Genomic DNA, 17322 nt, shown 5'->3' with positions numbered 1-17322 from the left:
AGCAACATCAGGCTGTGGGTGTCAGCCTCCTTACCTGGAACCAGCACCCCATAGGTAGCCTATAGATACACACTCATTGATCAGCCTGCCTTTCTTCTGCTTCTTTTTCTATATCTGTGTGCAGACAGTTTAAGATGTTTCTGGATGGGTCCTGAGGCTGAGGAGCCTGCTCCCTGTACTGCAGGCAAGCAGGGTGGACAGGGTGTTTCCGAAGTATGTGATGCTGCCCTGCTCCAGTGCCTTGTGCCGAAGCCTTCCCATTCTGCAGCTGCTCCTATTGGTTTGGGTGTCAGCAGGTCTCAGCTAGTTAGTGAAGGGCAAAACCAGCTCAAGAGTTACCCTAGGAGATGAGGGGGGTTCAGTGTCCATTAATCCTTAGGAAAAGTCACATCAAAGAAAGCACCACACATTCCCCAGATTGTCCGCTGCCCAAGGTTTCCCTCCATATGAAGCATACCTGCAAAAGGAAAGGAGGGTTTCCACATCTCTTCATCCCCCAAAGTCCTTCTTGGCACATCTTGGCTGCACAATATACCCTGGGTAATGGATCCAAACTGGGGAGGAGATGACTGAGGTGCAGCAGCCAGGATGGGCATGCAACACTGACACCAGGAGGAAGCTTCTGCAAAACTTGTCATCCTATTTCTGCATTCCTCAGTAAACCTCTCTGGGAGGTTCTGGCATGGAACAGGGGTGGGCAGTGCTGGTGAGGGCAAGTGGGAGCTGGGGTGATCCGTACTTGCATCTCACCTCCTGAAGGAAACAGAATGGTGTTTATACTGTCAAAGGAAGGAGCTGTTGAGGATAAATGTGTGATGATGAAGTATGCAAATCCTGCCCAAAGCAGAGGTCAGCTCTTACCACTGTTTCGCTGTCCCTTCAACCTGGTGCTTGCTAGTGGCCTGGTGAGGCTCAAATTCAGAAAGCCACATCACCTCCCTTGGGTCCTCCTTAGCATGATTCCTGTGGAGAGTGTTTACAGACCAGCGGAAGATAAGTCCACTGGCTTCCTCTGCTCCAGACGGGTGACTGGGAAATGGGCTGTGCAAGGGATAGTTGGAGAACATGTCTGCAGGTGTGTGCTGGCTTCCCACCAGATCACAGACAAGGTTCAAGGACTTTCAAGAGGTTCAAGGGTTGCGGGTGGGAGGGACAGCCAGGTGGATTTTGGCAGACTTATGGGTCCATTGGCCCCGCATACGCATGCCCAGACACCATGCACACTCTTCAGACCTTGCTTTCATCTAGTCTGCTAGCTCTGACTAAGAAACAAGAATAATAATAATAATAATGATAATAATAAAAAGGATGATTTCAGCAGTAAGTGCAGGCTGCTTTCTGTGCTCTGGTTTGGTGGGGTTTGTTGTTTACCACAGGCAGCCTTGCTGGAGCATGCGTGTGTGTGCACATGGGTGATTTACTGGCCTGTGCAATGCCACGTTTTTAAAATCACAGTGCCCATTTCCTGCTGAAATAATTTCTGCAAAGAGAGGTTCCTATTACAGCAAGAGGAGTGTGGACGTCATGATTTATTATTATTTATGGTCCCAGGGCCTTGTTTATGCACGATGGGTTAGGTGCTCAGGATAGAAATGCCATTATGCAAATGACATTGAATGTCCTTACTGAGCCTAAATAATTTTTGTGTTGGACGATTAAACCTCATCTGTTATTGATATGGGCTGCAGTCGGGCTATTAAAGAGTCCCAACAGTACTTACTCCCAGTAATGGGAAAATTGAGAGGAAGAGGCTAAACAATTGCCTCAAGTGTGCTGTGATTGTCTGGTAGGAGTGGAATATAACGAACCCCCTGGATGGAAATTGTGTTTACTACTTAGGGATAAATAAAAAGGGAGAACCATGCAATAAATTATGCTTTGTGATGTGAATTGGCACACCAGAGAATTTCCATACTTTCAATTTTTTCTTTTTTTTTTGGGGGGGGGGGGGTTGTTGGGAGAGGAGCAAAAGGGGAGTCAGATGTATCTGTAGATGCCAGGAGCAGCCAGGGACGATTCCCGTAGTGCATACCCCTGAGTGGCTGGGGAGAGCCATCCTCCTCGGGTGCTGCACAGCCACCATACTGGCTGCCTTGACACAGCTGTGCGGTCACATTCTGATCAGTGTTGATAGCTTATGAATTCCAAAATTTACAGAAAAATGAGGATAATCCATCTTCCTTAGCAGCCTGTCAGGAGCTGGCTATACTTCATAATCTTCAATTACAGATGCTATTTTCAGACATTTACATGCAGATATTAGAACAAAATGAAAATGAGAAACAAAGAGCAAATGGAAATGCAGCTATTTATATGTATAGAAGAAAAACAACAGGTAAATTCTAGGCATTTAGATTGGATCTGGGGGTCCCTTCAGAAAATCTGAGGATGACTCTGTCTGCTTATGGATTGCACTCTGGAAATATAAAATGTAGCATGTCATTTCCCACATGCAGATAATCTGAAGATTGGGTCAAAACCAGGTCAGTTATTCTGAAGTATGAGGGTAAATGTCTTCATGGCAGGGTGCACTAACTAGGTAATTCCCACTATCTTCGGAGGAATCTCTGGGGATGTGCATAATCCTAATTGGATTTGGGCTAAAACAAAACACGGATGTTATTTTTTTTTAAAAGTATGCTTTTTTTTTGAAAGGGTGATTCAGAAATATTCCATGTAAACTGAGGAAAAAAGGTTGTACTATTGAAATCAAACTTCCATGCCTTGTGAGACAGCAAAGGGCCCAACAGTGCTGAAAACAAAGAAAAACTGGGGTTTGGCCCAATTAGCTGTGTAAATAGCTTTTGCTTCAAAGCAGAATTGGTTTTGATGGTTGCTGAGAGCAGCACAGGGAATGTCATGTAAATTACAAGATGGAGGGGTGGCTAGCAGGCAGCAGTGGTGAGGTTTTGATATATAGGTTTTCAGATGCCTTTCCTGTTTGGGTCTGAGGCAGCTGAGGAGGAGAGTGTTAGGATGGATTTTCCATTCCTCTATAATCTCAGACAGAACAGCACCCATGCCCATGCAGCTGAGAGTGGTGCTGAGTTTCTGAAAGCCTGGGGAGATTAATTAGAGCTGTTTTGGATTAAGCTCTCTGAACCATATCTAATGTTACAAATTTCTTCTCTTTGTCAGGCTGAGGCAGGGGGCTCTGTGGACAGTCTGCTTGGTGGACTTGATTTATTTATTAATTTTATTATTTATATTTGTTTATGTTTCTTTATTAAAGTAGTACAACGTGATGGCTTGGAGGTGTTAGCTATGGGGTCTGGCTTGGTGCTGACATGAGGTGTGAGCAGGGGCTTTAGCTGTTGACGTGGGGACAGTACTGTGTCTTTTGGAGACCTTGGATTAATGCCTGGTTTAAAAGAGGAGAAACATTGTTTTCGGCAAGAAGGCCAAAAGGTCTGTTGCAGGGAGGACAGCACATGTGGTCAGAACAGGGGCAGACCCAAGACCCGAAGTCCCAAGCCGACACATTGCTCTGGTAGTCTGAGCCTTTGTTGAGTTGCTGCTGCTGCATCCTGGGCAGCGCCATGAGCCCAAGGGCAGCCCTGCCAGCAGCAGGGGGGAACAAGAGGTGTCTCATCAAGTCTGTCCAGAGTTCTGCAGGTGTGGTTTGGAAAACTGAGTAGCTGCAAGAAGCAACACATGAGGGTGCCAGTGGGTGCCAGCTGGCTCCTTTCAATGGCTGCTTGCCCTGCACAGCAGGAAACTCTGTTCTGTCTATGCTTGGTGCAGTCTCTCGAGAGGGGTGCAGGGTCTGTGCCCCACAAAAAGGATGGGGCACGAGGGGGATGCATTTGCCTCCTGCTGCCTGGGTTGCAGCAGTGCCACAGGGCATGGGACCTCCCTGAGTTTCCTGTGCTGGCACCCCAGAACCAGGCTCTTTCAGGAAGCACCCACTGTGTGTCCATCTTTGCCTGGCCCTTTTGGATAAAATTCAAGGAAAATCTCAAAGAGAAAATTGCTGTATGTGTATGGTAGGTTGACCTTTCAGTATGATATGCTCAGGCATCTTTGCTAAGAAAAGCACAGAGTGAAGCCTGTGACGGGTTGTCTACCACTTCACTGTAGTGTATCAGGAGACAACAGACCCTTCCTGCTCACACACTGTGTTAACTGTTTGAAAATGGTACCAAAACACTGCTGCACCCCTTTTCTCTCCACCTGCCCATCACCTTCCCCACCCTAGGGAATAATAGTTAGAAATAAGATTTTTTTTGCAGTGGAAGTGCATGTGAAACTTCACCCAGCACAGAAACCTTCTTGTTTGCACTCTGCAGTGAAGGCTGGAAGGGAAGGACCCTATAAGGGTAGGTGTGCTGCTGCCCATGTACATGCAGGGACCACCACTGTCCTCACCACCCACTTGCTCCCCACTGGGTGCCATGCCTGCTGGGCAGCCCAGCCCTGGCTGCCTGCCAGGCACCCAGGTCCCATGTGCCTGGGCTGAGCAGGATGGGCTAGGGAGAGCACATGAAACCCTGCCTTGCCCCTCCTTTTGGTTTGTCCTTCTCAGTCTCTCCTATATATATTCGTTTCATGTGTCTGTGTTTTCTCTCCTCCATGCTATGGCAGTGGTGCTCCATGCTGATGAGACAGTGCGTGGTACAACCGCAGGCAGTCATTTTTCAGGTAATTTCTAGGGTACTGAACACCCGCCTCTTGCTTTTTCACCTATCATGCAGCAGCAGGCCAGGCTTCCTGCTGTGCAGGGAGGGACCCCTGGCCATGCCTGGCCATTCCGGGCTGCTCCTTGCCAGTGGCACTTCCAGCTCACCAGTGGAAGACCTAAATATAAGACCCCTTCTGCTGCCTGTTCGAGTGGCTGGAGAGTCTCCTGGGAAGGGTTGGCAGGATGGTGTACTTGGGTCTGTGAGGTAAGGGGCTGCTCCATGAATGCTGCCTGTGCCTGGGATTTCATGTCCTGTCTGGACAGGGTGTCTGGAAGGACAAACTCAGCCTGAAGGGAATGGGAACAGGGGACACTGCTGTGTCCTTGTGACTGGGTGAACTGCTGGTGCTGTGAACCCCCAGTGCCAGTGAGGCTTGCTACTTCTTAAGGGGGTGCTGTGGCCCCCCTGGCCCCTACACTGGAGCAAGGAGGGCTGCAGATGGCTGTGACTGCAGAGGTGGATGTGATAAAGGGGCTCACTTCTACACCAGGACTGTTGGAGGAGTTGGGAGGTCAGCTGGGAGCAGTGATGGTGGTAGGTACATGGTAGTAGATGAAAGCTCAGTGTTGCTGCTGGTGGGTCTGATGAGGAATGCTGGCACCATTTTGCCATGGGAAGAGGGAAGAAGCTCAAAAATCCCTGAAAAACCCCACTATTTTTACCATGGGAGAAGTTAATGGAGGTGCACTTCCAGACTGCAGCAAGCTACTGGGACCAAAAGTGGGAGGGATCCCAAGACTCCATTTGTCACACCTCCATCATCTGGAGCTCTGCAGCAATACTGCTCAGCTGTAAGCTCTCTACCCAAGCCATGCTTGACAGCGTAACACTTCCAGGCGCTTCAGTCCTCAGAAGTGGTTGCATGGTTTGGGGCTGTGCTGCTGCAGGCTGGTGAGATGGGCAGCCATGCCTGGAGGAAGACTCTGCCGCTGCACATTCCTCAATCTCTCCGTGGTGGGGTGACATGGATGAGCATGGATTACCACTGCCCTAGCCCCCAGTGGGGTGTGCTGCACCCTGATAGTTGCATGTTTCTGAACGAAACGGGCCAATGCCTCCATGCTTGAAGGGCCACACTCCTGGTTTGTTGACATTGTGCTTCCTGGTCATTAACTTCAGAGGTGAGGCCTGGTCCCCCTTACTCCTAAGTCAGTTCATCAGACCCCAGAAAGGAAGCAAACTGTGTTGTTTCAGCATCTGCTCTGGACTCCAGTGTCTGTGGTTTGCAGGCAGGGTCTCAGTCTGGTACTGGTTGGGTTTGTGTGAGGAGCGGTAGCCCCAGAATCCTGTTTTGGCAATGGCATTGGACGTGCACCCCCTGCCATGGCCCCGTGTGTGACCCAGGCTGTGGCACAGCTGGATGCTTCGTCCCAAACTACAAGTGGTCTGCTCCCTGTTTGTAACCTGGAAGTCACAATCACACCCTGCCTGTGGGGAGTGATGCATTGGTGTGCCGTGGGAAGATAGTCTGGATACAGTGTGGTTATGGTTTTCTTAGAGCAGTGCAGGTGAAATTAGACATCTATGGAGGGCTTTTCCTACAATGCCTTTTCACATTAGGGATTGAAAAACCCCCATGGTGCCGTTGCACATGCACATACCCAGGGGAAGGGGAAAGTGGGGTTGCAGATGTAGGACATCATGGAGTGGCGTGGGAAGGCTGAAGAGCAATCTTCATTGGTAGATCCTGGAATGAGAACCTGCAGGAAGGAGGAAGGCTGGGACCATCGCTGACATCCCCTGCAGTCGAGGGATGCTCAAGGGGCTATCCTCCCCAGAGTGCAGAAGTGGGGCTGTAGCAGAAGTGAAGCATGTGTCTTCAAGGTAGTGGTGGTAGAGAAAAAGGGGCTGGGTGCATGAAGGTAAGGGAAATGTGAGGGCATGGAGAGTGTTGGAGGAGGAATAAGCTGAAAGGGCTGAGAAGCAGGACAAGTTTAATGAGAAGGTTAGGGGTGACCATAGGAGACAGCCTTCTGGGCAGCCTTCAGCCCAGAAGCCCCTGACTTGCTGATCTATGGGCCAGGTGAAGGGACAGGGTTGCCAGCCACAATCAATGACAAAACATACGTGACACGCTTATCTGCAAGAAGTTTGCATGGGGGATCCTTCAGGGTGACAGAGCATACTCATGCCTCACAAATTGCATGCACAGAAGAAACGTGTAGTAACACAGGCCTGATAGTGGGGGGTCATCCTTGTAAATTAACTTCTGTTTGAGGAAGAACTGAGCATCAGAGACATAAACAAATATATCTGATCCAAAGTAGTGAGCTTGTGGCAAATACCAGAGTATGTGCCGGCTTCTTGGGCATGTCTGAGAAACTCTCAAGTTTGAGAAAGATGTGTTCACTCAGATCAACCTCTGTTTTCTTAAAAACAACCAAAAAAAAAAAAAGGAAAACCCTTAACTTTTTTTATTGGTCACTCAAAAAAATCACACAGTTCTGGGTTCTCCTATGTTGCTTAAGTTCTGCACAGCTTCTGCATTGACTTAGTCTGCAGAAATACAGCAGGGATCAGTCTTGGAGTGTTGTTCTTCAGTTTATCTATTTCTATTGCTGTTCTTCACTTGAAGTTGTCATCCTCCGGTTGTTACTGGCATGATTACGATCTCACAAATAAAGGTTAAAACTTAGAGCGCACATAACAGCAAGGAAAGGGAGAACTTAGAAAGGAAACTTCCCACTTCCATGTGAATGATCTTGATGATAAGAAATAATTAAAAAAGGCAAATGGAGGTAATCTTTCTGCAGGGTACATGTAAGTCCTTCCGGATGTGTGGATAAGCCTCACTTGCTGTAGATTGTCATGGCTACATGGACTTCTACTGGTTTATGGGACAGAAAGAATCTTGACTTCTGAGTATCTGCATTTATTTCCTATAACTTTTCCTATAGCTTTAATGTGATTAAGAAATTCCCATGAGATGAGAAAGCATCCTTATAACAGTCAGGTGATTTATTTTCAAATAACTTGGATTTAGAAACAGTTGGCTAAAAATCCTTCCCCTAAGCAGACATTTTTATTTCTTTGGAGATGATGAGACCCAGCATTCCCAAGAGAAGAGGGGAAATGGGATTCCCCGTTCCCACATGCTCATCAGTGTGTGTCTCTTCAGATGACCCCACTGAAATATGGGTTAACTGGCACAGGCATGAGCGTTTTCCTCTAACAAGCAAGTAACTTGCACTCCGCAGTTACAGCCTCCCGTTACTCTACAAAATTCCTTCTTTAAGGAAAACCTTTCTACATATTGATCAGTTTGGCTTTGGTTTGATAAAGAAAGCCTGTTTTGCTGTTCTCCGAGAACATCAGTGATAAGCACAGACCCACTTAGTGAGCATTTTGAAGGCTTCAGAGCCCTGTGTAAATGGGTATTGCCTTAAAAACTGACTGAAAAAAGGATTTTTAAGTTGCATTGCATCTACTTTTTGTCATGCAGACAAGAGTTCCTGAATAGTACATTTATTATCACTAAAATGCCTTTTGTTTCTTTTTCCAGGCAACTGAATATTCAGCCATGGCATCATTAGCTGGTGGATTAGATGACATGAAAGCCAATATAACCAGCCCTACTTCTGCAGATCTGGGAGCAAATGTTCCTGGGCCTCAGTCATACCCTATAGTCACAGGTAAGTGATTTCCCAACACCAGTCAGTGATGCAGAGTGTGTGCACATTGCACGGTGGTGCTCTTCATGGAGTACTTTGTCAGATGTGGAGATGTTTGCTCAGAAGTCTCTTTTAAAGTGTGATTTCATAGCAGCTCTGTTGAAAGTCAGGTGCATGTTTTTTATGAATCAGTACTTTTCACTGGGAGCCAACAGATGAAGCATCCATCCGTCTTGTCTAGGAAGAGATGTGCACCCCAAATCTGCATGCTGAAAAGCAGAATGCTTGCCTCTGCCGTTTGGCTTTGTTGCTCATTTTTCATAAAGGTGCTTGGTATGTTTGACTGGTTAGGGTTTTTATGGCAGTTCAAACTAGCCTGAATTTTAAATGCTTTTAATTTCTGCAAATGCTTGTGTTTTATACCATGTTTGGAATTGCAGTTGTACACTAAGGCTGGGTATTTAAATGAAAAGCAAAATTGTTTGTTCAGGGAATGCAGCATCATCTGCATTTATTTAGCAGGTGTAGGTTGAAAGTTAAGGAACAGATAGAATTTGATAAATGCTTTGGTCACCTAGTTATTTGGGACTGGCCATATTGTTTGGAAGGAAACTGCCCAAATGGTAAGAAAATGATGAAATTGTATCCTGAATGAATTGTAGGAATTCAGAAAAAAAGGATTTGAAATTTAAGGCTCTGTTTCATGTGCATGTTGCCTCTGTATGTTACTTCTGTCCTTGTGTCTAATCTGTGCAGATTTCATCATCAGATTTTCTGTTTTCTTAAAGAACAGATTTACTTCTTTATTTTGCTGCTGAAGGGAAGATGGTGCTGTTTTTAATATAGTATTACTGTATCTTGAAAGTGCTACAGTCTCATCTAGTGGGAGAGTAGTTTTGAAAACTAATGTTGTCACAGATTTGTTTTAACCCAATATGGCATCAGTCTTCGGTGCTTCTTGCCAAAAGTTTAGGAATATTCTAAAGCAGTTAGAGGATTCCCTAAGGAAATCCGTGTTTACCTTGATGTGGAAGGGGAGGGAAATGTTGAAATAACTGGAACTGAGTGGGTGGTTCAGGCGTTGGACTCATAGGTAAGGAAGGTGTCTAGGGATGGATGGATGGATGGACAGAAAGGGATTTCTGGACATGTGTGGCTTGAAACAGGTAGGGAAATAGAGCATGGGTAGATATAGAATCATAGAGTAGAGGGAATCTAAAACTAATATGAAAGAAGGAACATGAATCATCATGTTTGGGGTAATAAGCCAACTCTACAGTGTATGAAGGTTAGAAAGAAATGTCTCCTAAGGCAAACTATTCTGTAATTGCTGCAGAAATTTCTTTATCTTAAAAGCCTGAAGTCCTGCTTACTACAAAACACATGGGCTGCCTTTGCACATCATGGGTGTCCTGTTGGCCTTTGTTAATCTTCTGGGTGGTTGTCTCTTGCTTGTCCAAATTTGTGTCCCTGTGACAAGCCTGATGCCCCATCAGAGGTGTCTGTGTTCTGCTGGTGAGGACAGCCCAGCAGTATCTTGGACTGCACATGGGTGCTGTGGGCAACGCTGTCTCTCTTCTGTCTTCTTCTGAGGAGCTGCCTATCCAAGTTCTGCACCTGGCCAAAGGAAGCTCAGCCTGGAGCTCTAGTTTTAATTTGATACTTCAGCAGCACACATTCTTTTACGCTGGTTTAAGTAATTCTCATGCTTCACATGTTACTACTTCCTTAGAGTTTGGTGAGCTGACTGATGGTGTTAGAGTAAAACTGACCACAGAAGTGGTGCTGCAGAGCTCAATACAGATTTTGTGTAGGTTTTCCATGTGATGTTAGCTACACTTGAGCAGAAGTTTCAAATGTTAAATTTACTAGTTCTCATAAAAATGTGGAGCAGGCTTTATGAGTATCAAGTCTAGAAAAAAATCCTGCCATTGGTCTTAAATGTGACATGGTGAGAACTGTAACAGAACACATTTTTCAAATCACTAGCTATTTATATCTTTAATTTGATATTGTGTAGAGTTTTCTAACACCTTCATTCATAAAACCTAGATTTACATGAGTATATTGTCTTAATAAAAATGGCATGCTTTTAAAACCTTCTAAAACCATTTACCTTTTGATATATTTTTGGAGGAGACTTCTAACTGTTATCCTCCTTTTTCCTTTCGTTACACCTACAGTAGCTATTTTGTGCTGTTTGTGCTCTGGGAGTGCCCAGAAGCCTCTGGCAGCATCTGGGCACTGTAGTGCTGGGCACATACTGTATATCGAAGTTGTGCTCTCTGCACTGAGTCCTTCCTTAGGAGTCAACTAGATGTGAAGGCTTTTGGGAGCAGGAAGATTTAAGCAGCAAGCCATACTTTGTAATGTGCATAGCATGTAAGTTGCAGCACACTTGGTGGTGCATTTCTTACCACGGGTCTGGACAGACTTCTTTATTTTCTCCCCAGAATTAACCGATTTTTTCAGTCTTGGCTCTCTCTACAGCCTATTTCCTTGGTGGGACAGGGGATTCATTTATTGACCTTTTTTCCCTTGTAAAGAAAAGCTGCATATTGCTATGGGCCTTTCATCTGTTGCAGGTATCAGTGAAAATCAGGAGGAACTGAGCAGTGATACATAGCAGTGGTTATGAGTGTGAGGTCAAATAAATGTTTGTTAATACATCATGTACTCTCCCTTCTGGGAACTTTGTTGTCTATGGTCTGACCAAAGTTACGATAAAATTCAGCAGTTAGGTATTCCTAAACTGGGATTGGGTGTGTGTGGGTAGGTGAGAGATAAGGCAGGCAACCCCTGGAAGATTGTCAGCTTTGTATAATCCCTCTTTGGTGGTCTGACACTGGCTCATGAGAGGAGTCCTGTCAGAACCATTTCCTGGACCTCAGCCCCTTGTCCACCAGGAAGGAGCCTGAGACTTGGAGGTCATGATGGCATTTCTCCTGCAAACTGCTCCCTGTTACAGGAGGAATGGCTAACCTGAACTCCAGTCTTTTCTTGATATTCAGGAAGTTGGGTTGCTTTTAATTGATAGATCGTTTTCTGCGTGTTTTTACTCTTTCTTGTTCCATACAGGCTGTCCTGTGGTGCATCAAGCAAACTCAGAGCAGGAAACTGAAAGCTTTGGGGCACAACTTGATTCAGTCATGCTAGATAATGTGCTTTCAGCTGTAAAAGTGATGGGTGGCTGGTGAAAGGTCCACAAGATGCCCAAAGTCTGTGGTGCTAATGGCTTGAGAGGTTGACCTCACTTTTCAACTGCCCAGATTATAAACACTTTTGTAACAGCTTTACTGTCACGAGACCAAGAGCTGCTGCAATATGAGTTGTAGTATCCAGAACAGTCTTTTGGTGGAATATGCTGTTTGTAGAAGGAGCTCTTCTGATGTGTGGAAGCAGAGCTGTGAATGTGTGATTGCCTGACGCTTCCACACTGAATGGGGCTATTGATGGGCGTAGGGCTGAAAAGCCACATTTTTGTGGATAAAGAACTTGAAATAATGACATACAGGATTTTGATCCAGGAACACTTTTCTCCTTTAGTTAGCTGGTATCTGCAATTCAAGCTTAGTCAGTTTTGATGAGCAAGTCTGGAGACTTTCTGGGGTGCTGTATGTGAAGAGACTTAAGTCTAGTTTGTCTTGTCAGTCTGTAAGACAGACCATAGAAGAAGTTAATGCAAATAAAACTGAGAATGGATGTTTTAAGTAACTTATCACAGTCTTCCATTGTTCTTGTTGCCTGGCTGTAGCATGGGCAGCAAAACAATGTTGAGTGTTGAGATGCAAAAGATCCTCTGTGCAGTTTTTGGTAGAAAATGTAAAATTTCTGTTTCTTAGAAAGCTGGTAGATCAGAGTATTTGGGATATTTCATGAAGATGAAAGATGAATTAGCATTTGTGCCACTACTTGCTGACAGAATATGCCTAAGGAAAAATTTAGTGACAATTCTCAGTACTGCTTCATCCACTAACTCTATTGTGTTATGGACCACCAGCCAAACCTTTGATTAGAGAACCACTCAATTTCTCTTCATCCTTTTTAAATGCCACATTAAATATGAAGTCTAAAACAAACCATCCTTCTCTTACTGTTTGCTGCCATGGTCCATAATTGCTCTCTCCATTTACAAGCCAATGACATGTGCCCAGCTCATTAATGCTGCAGTCAGCAGTTTTCAAGCAGGCTGTGATTGTTACTAATTACCTGCAGATGCATTTTCCTTGCTCTGGCTTGCTCATTTCAGCATGGTCAGTATCACTTTGGGAGGACAAAGTCATGCTAACCTGACACCTTCGCTTGGCAGATTGACAGACCTGCAGGCAGCTCTGGCTGCAAAGTCAGTTTGCATTAGTAAAGCCAGAAGCTACTGTTGGCCAGCCTCACTCTGCAGCCAGGGAAGCATGTTTCTCTGTAGTGACAACACCGTGAACTCTGTATTGCTCGTTAAAAGAAGCAGCACAGAGCAAAGCATTGGCAGTGGACTTCTCTCATGTTCCACACCACCAGCAGATGTTGGAGTTGAGGAGCCTGGTCTTCTCTGATGCTGGGACATCTCCATCACCCTTTGCTTGCCTGCTTTCCCTTATCAATGCCAGGGTGCTCTCCAATGTGGTGGCTTTCAGCCTGATTAGCACATCCCATTGCAGCTGTGCTGATGAGAAGGTTGCAGTGCATTTTGCAGCTTGCACACCCACTCAAGAAGAGGCTGAGATTCTGCCAGATACAAACAAGTTGCTCCTTGTAGCCACACCACACAAGCAATATAACCGTATGTGCTCCTTCATGGGATCTGCCTTGGAGACAATGTCCCCATAAAGTCAAATGCATTGGCTTTCCTGTATGTTTCATATGCACACCAAAAGGCGGGAACAGAATAAAACCAGGAGCAGAGTCATTTTGTCATCTGGAGGGATGGGGAAGGAGAGACATTCTCAAGGGCTATCCTCTCAGTTTCCTGGCTTGGATTGCTGGACTAAGTCACCAGACACATATAATCTGAGACTGAACTGAATGTAGAGCAATTGGAACAAATGCTGAGCAGACTCCTCCACTCCTGGAATTATCAGCTTGACTTTTTCTTTAGTGTGGATGCATCCAGCACCTTAGGTGTAGTACAGTTTGCTAGCATATTACTCATAGATGCCACAGGTCTGTGGTTAATGCAAGTAACAGGGGTATGTTTAACCTTCCATAAACCTGCGTATTTTGTCAAATATTTTGTAGTTAGGAAAGGAAAATGCTAAGATGGGATAAATGCATGTCGGAAAATGAGCTGTTCCTCTCTACTGTTCCACTGCAACATATTGTCCTCATCTGGCCTCCCAGCATATTTTTCCTTAGGAGTGCTCAGTTGTATAGGAAAAGCCTTTCCTTACTCTTTATCCTGCTCTATTCATCGCATCATGCTGTGACTGCAGTGTATGAGCCACTCTTTCTACAGGTTTGGCTGAATGGCAGATGTTGTTGGTCATTTTGGAAGCTAGGCACAATGAAGTGGCACTGCAGTTGGACAGGAAACTTTGCCAAAAATGGATGGTCCCTTAGGAGTCTGATGTTGTAGTCAGTGTGGATATGCTGGTGCCTTCAAAAGAAGGAAGAGAGCGACTCCTCTAAAATCCCAGGCCAAGTTTAAGCTCTTGCCAAGTTTAAACACTGGTAATACTGCATTTAGATCACTGCAATCCAAAAGGGCTTCCTGTCTTTTTAACAAGAAAACAAGTGGCATGTAGAATGCAGATCACTTCCCAAAGAACAGCACAGATACTTCTCAGCCTATGGATGGAGGATTCATATGAGCAACCTCAAAAACTAGCTTCTGGGTGGAGGAGTCTGGAGACACCTTCCTCTCTGCACAGGCTAGAGCTTAGGCACTGAGTTTGCACTAGACATCTACTTTTTTCATCACTCAAGTTAGGGAATCCTGTAACACTTGGTCGTGATACTCCTCATCAAAGGGTTCTTTGAGCTTTGATCTCCAGCTGGCTCCTCATTAGGGAGGATCAAGCCCTTTTTAAGCTAGTGATGAGGAGGGATCCTATGCAAGTGACAGGGCCGGAGTGCACCTAACAGAAAGCCAGAGTGGGAGCAGCTAGCAAATGGAGCAGAAGGATGCAGAGAAGGGGCCAGAAACTTTGTATGTATGCTTAGAAGCAGTATGGTGTGCCCTCCTAGCAATGGGAGTGTTTGCACTTGGGAAGGGGAAGCTTGCAGAGGGAGCCTTCCCTGCCTGCATCAATACTTGAGGGAGGGTGAGCAAAGCAAATTCTTCACAGTGATGCCCAGTAATGGGGCAGGAGGCCACATGCACAAACTGAAAAAAGGGAAACTCCTCTTGCACATGAGAAGAAATGTTTCTGCCATGAGGTTGGTCAAGCGCTGGCACAGGCTGCTCAGAGAGGAAGCAGAGTATCCATCACTGGAGATGTTCAAAACCCAATTTGACATGGTCTTGGGAGGCCTGCTTGAAGTGACCCTGCTTCAAGAAAGATTGTTGGACAAGATGAACTCCAGAGCTGCTTTCTAACCTTGGATGATTTCCATTTCTGTGGTAGGCAGAGTGCTTCCACATTGCTGGGTAGGAACTTGGTGTTTACTTTGGTGGGATTGTGTCCAGGACAGTCTGCAGTCTTGGAGCCAGGACTACCAGTACCTTCTGAGGTTCTGCTTGTACGGGGATGTGCCTGGGAGTGAAGTAGATAGGTGAGGAAGCTTTCTCATCCATTTGTTTTGCTCTGTTTTTATGTGTGTTTAAAGGAACATTCTTTAGATATAAAAAAAACCATGGATATTTGTTTTCACATATTTCATTTGTTTTCTTTTTTCCTGTTCTTCCTCATCCTTGGCTCTCTGTCCATCCAGCAAATATGCCAGCTCTCACAGACTTTCCCTGGGATTCTTGACCAGACTGAAGCTCTCCAATTAATACCGCAAAGGCTATGTCCCTGTGGAAATGTCTGGGAGAGTGTCAGGAGAAAAGAGGCCATTGAGGTAGTTTAAGCAGCCTGGAATCTGGCCTGTTCCTTTTTACGACTTTGGAAATTAGGTATCTTAGGCATACGCTAGAGAAATCAAAAATTTAGTCTGAGTAAGAAGCTGCAGGAGTGGCGTGTGGTGAGGTGTGTATATCTAGGTAGAGCACTTAAACAGTATGTGATCTGAGACAGTACTTTTTATGTCCCACATAAAAAATAATGAGACACTTCGAAGCAAAAATAAAGGTCCCAATGCATACCTTTGAGGAACACGTAGTGAAATAGGACTTCTCACTCTTTCTTGCACACCTGATGTTCATAGTGAAGACAACTGTTATTTTAGAGATGCAAAAATATGGTACAGAGTCAGTATTTCATTAATGTGAAGTCCAGACATGCCTTAGTAATGTTGGGAAATGTATTGTGAAATCTGCTCTTGGTGATTCCTGGGGGAAAAAGAAGATACTTATTTTGTCTATTGCTGTATTTAAAAAAAAAAAATCCTGCCCCCCGAAACAACCTCCAAAATCTTCCATCTAGTTAATTTTGCTGTTGTAGTTTATTGATGTGAATTTATGTCTAAATCTGTGTCTTGCTGACCACAATGAAAGAACCTGGTTTCATTAGGAAACACTGTTTGTTCCTTAAATATATTTGCTACTTTGCATTTTGGGAGCGATGTAGCAGTGGACTCTCTTCACTGATTTCTCACCATTTAGGAGGTCAGTGGCTCATCATGTCTAGCAAAATCTCCTGTAGTAAGGAGAAAGCATCTGCAGAAGGTGACTTATCCCATGCATTTTTATATATCAAAGATCCTCATCAGAGGGTGCCTGTTTCTTTCAAATGACTATTGAGAGAATGAGGAACACTTAGCTTACGCTAGCCCTGTGTGGGTGGGATGGTCCTGCCCCACAGAGAGGAGGAAGGATTCCTGGGGGGAATCATTGCAGTTGATATTTTCTGAAATATTGCCAAGTGGCAGTTTTACCGCTGTGTTTTCACTAGTGAAATGAAAGTATTTTGAATATTTTAACTTACAATTTAAAAATATTTGCAATTTTTAAATGGAAAGTAATTTCAAAGCAAACAATTTATATGTCCCACTGTAAATCTTTGAAATAAAAAGAGTATGCAACATTTTTTGCAATTCCTTCTTCCCTTTTTCTTTCCCCCTAAAATCAATAGTTTTGAAGAAAGTAAAGAAAAGGTTTGGTTTTGTTGAAATTGCTTTTTCTTCTGGAAAAATGCCTTGTTAATTTTTTTGTTGGCTAATTGTAATAGGAATAATAAAAGTCTTCTTTTGAGGTCATTATGTTTTGGTCACATAATCTGTCTCTACATGAAAATGTTGATCAGTGTTCAAACATCATCACCAAATTACACTTTAATTTCTGTGGGATTGTTTTGAAGTGCAAATTTGTGTTGGTAAATGGCTGGTTTTTAGTACGACATAATGCTAGATTTACAGCTAAGTGTCTACATTTAATAGATAAAAGTGCAGATGCATTTTCCAATAATCTATTAGTCATTCCCAATAGGGCCTGTCATGTTAAAGACTTGAAAAAAGACCACATAAACTCCCATGGAAAGGCAGCCAATCTGAAAAACAAAAGTGTCATTTTTAATGACAGGACAGATTCAGACTGAAACCCTGTTGAATTTTTCAATTTTTATGAATTCTTATCTTGGCATTAAGAAAAAGCAAGTGCATTTGAGAAATCAAACAAGGTGACTTGTACCCTACTGTTATTAACTGTCTCTTTTGATGATGTACAGCCTCACTCTGTTGGGAGTTTGGCTGTGGATTTAAATGTAGAATTTAACTATGGTAAACATGTTTTGGTGCAAAGCATGTATAATAACAATTTGCATTTACATAGCATCTTTTACTGAAGGATTCTGCAATTTCTAATTTATTAACTCTGTTTCCCCCTGCCCCTGGTACTGCTGTGATATGGATAATAAGTAGAATTTTAAATCAAGCAGCCATGATAGGCGGATTATGACATGAGGGTTCTAATGCCCCTGCACTAGTCCTGATTGCAGTGG

At 44.4% G+C, this 17322-nt stretch overlaps 1 protein-coding gene across 7 annotated transcripts in view; it reads left to right on the top strand.

Annotated features, from left to right (window-relative positions):
* PAX5 (paired box 5) overlaps positions 1–17322 on the top strand; it is a 138854-nt gene that overhangs the window by 68623 nt on the left and 52909 nt on the right. For 6 of the 7 annotated variants that reach the window (XM_013129845.1, XM_013129844.1, XM_013129842.1 and 3 more), the window contains one exon: positions 8185–8314. In XM_013129845.1, coding sequence (XP_012985299.1) covers positions 8185–8314 — 130 coding nt within the window. Of the gene's footprint in view, positions 1–4584; positions 4642–8184; positions 8315–17322 lie in introns of all 7 variants that reach the window. The other variant, XM_031051863.1, reaches the window with a different exon arrangement.

This window comes from Melopsittacus undulatus, chromosome Z (assembly GCF_012275295.1).
Source record: "Melopsittacus undulatus isolate bMelUnd1 chromosome Z, bMelUnd1.mat.Z, whole genome shotgun sequence".
NCBI classification, from domain to species: Eukaryota; Metazoa; Chordata; class Aves; order Psittaciformes; family Psittaculidae; genus Melopsittacus; species Melopsittacus undulatus.
Note: the sequence above shows the minus strand (reverse complement) of the source record. Positions and strands in the feature narration are given on the sequence as shown.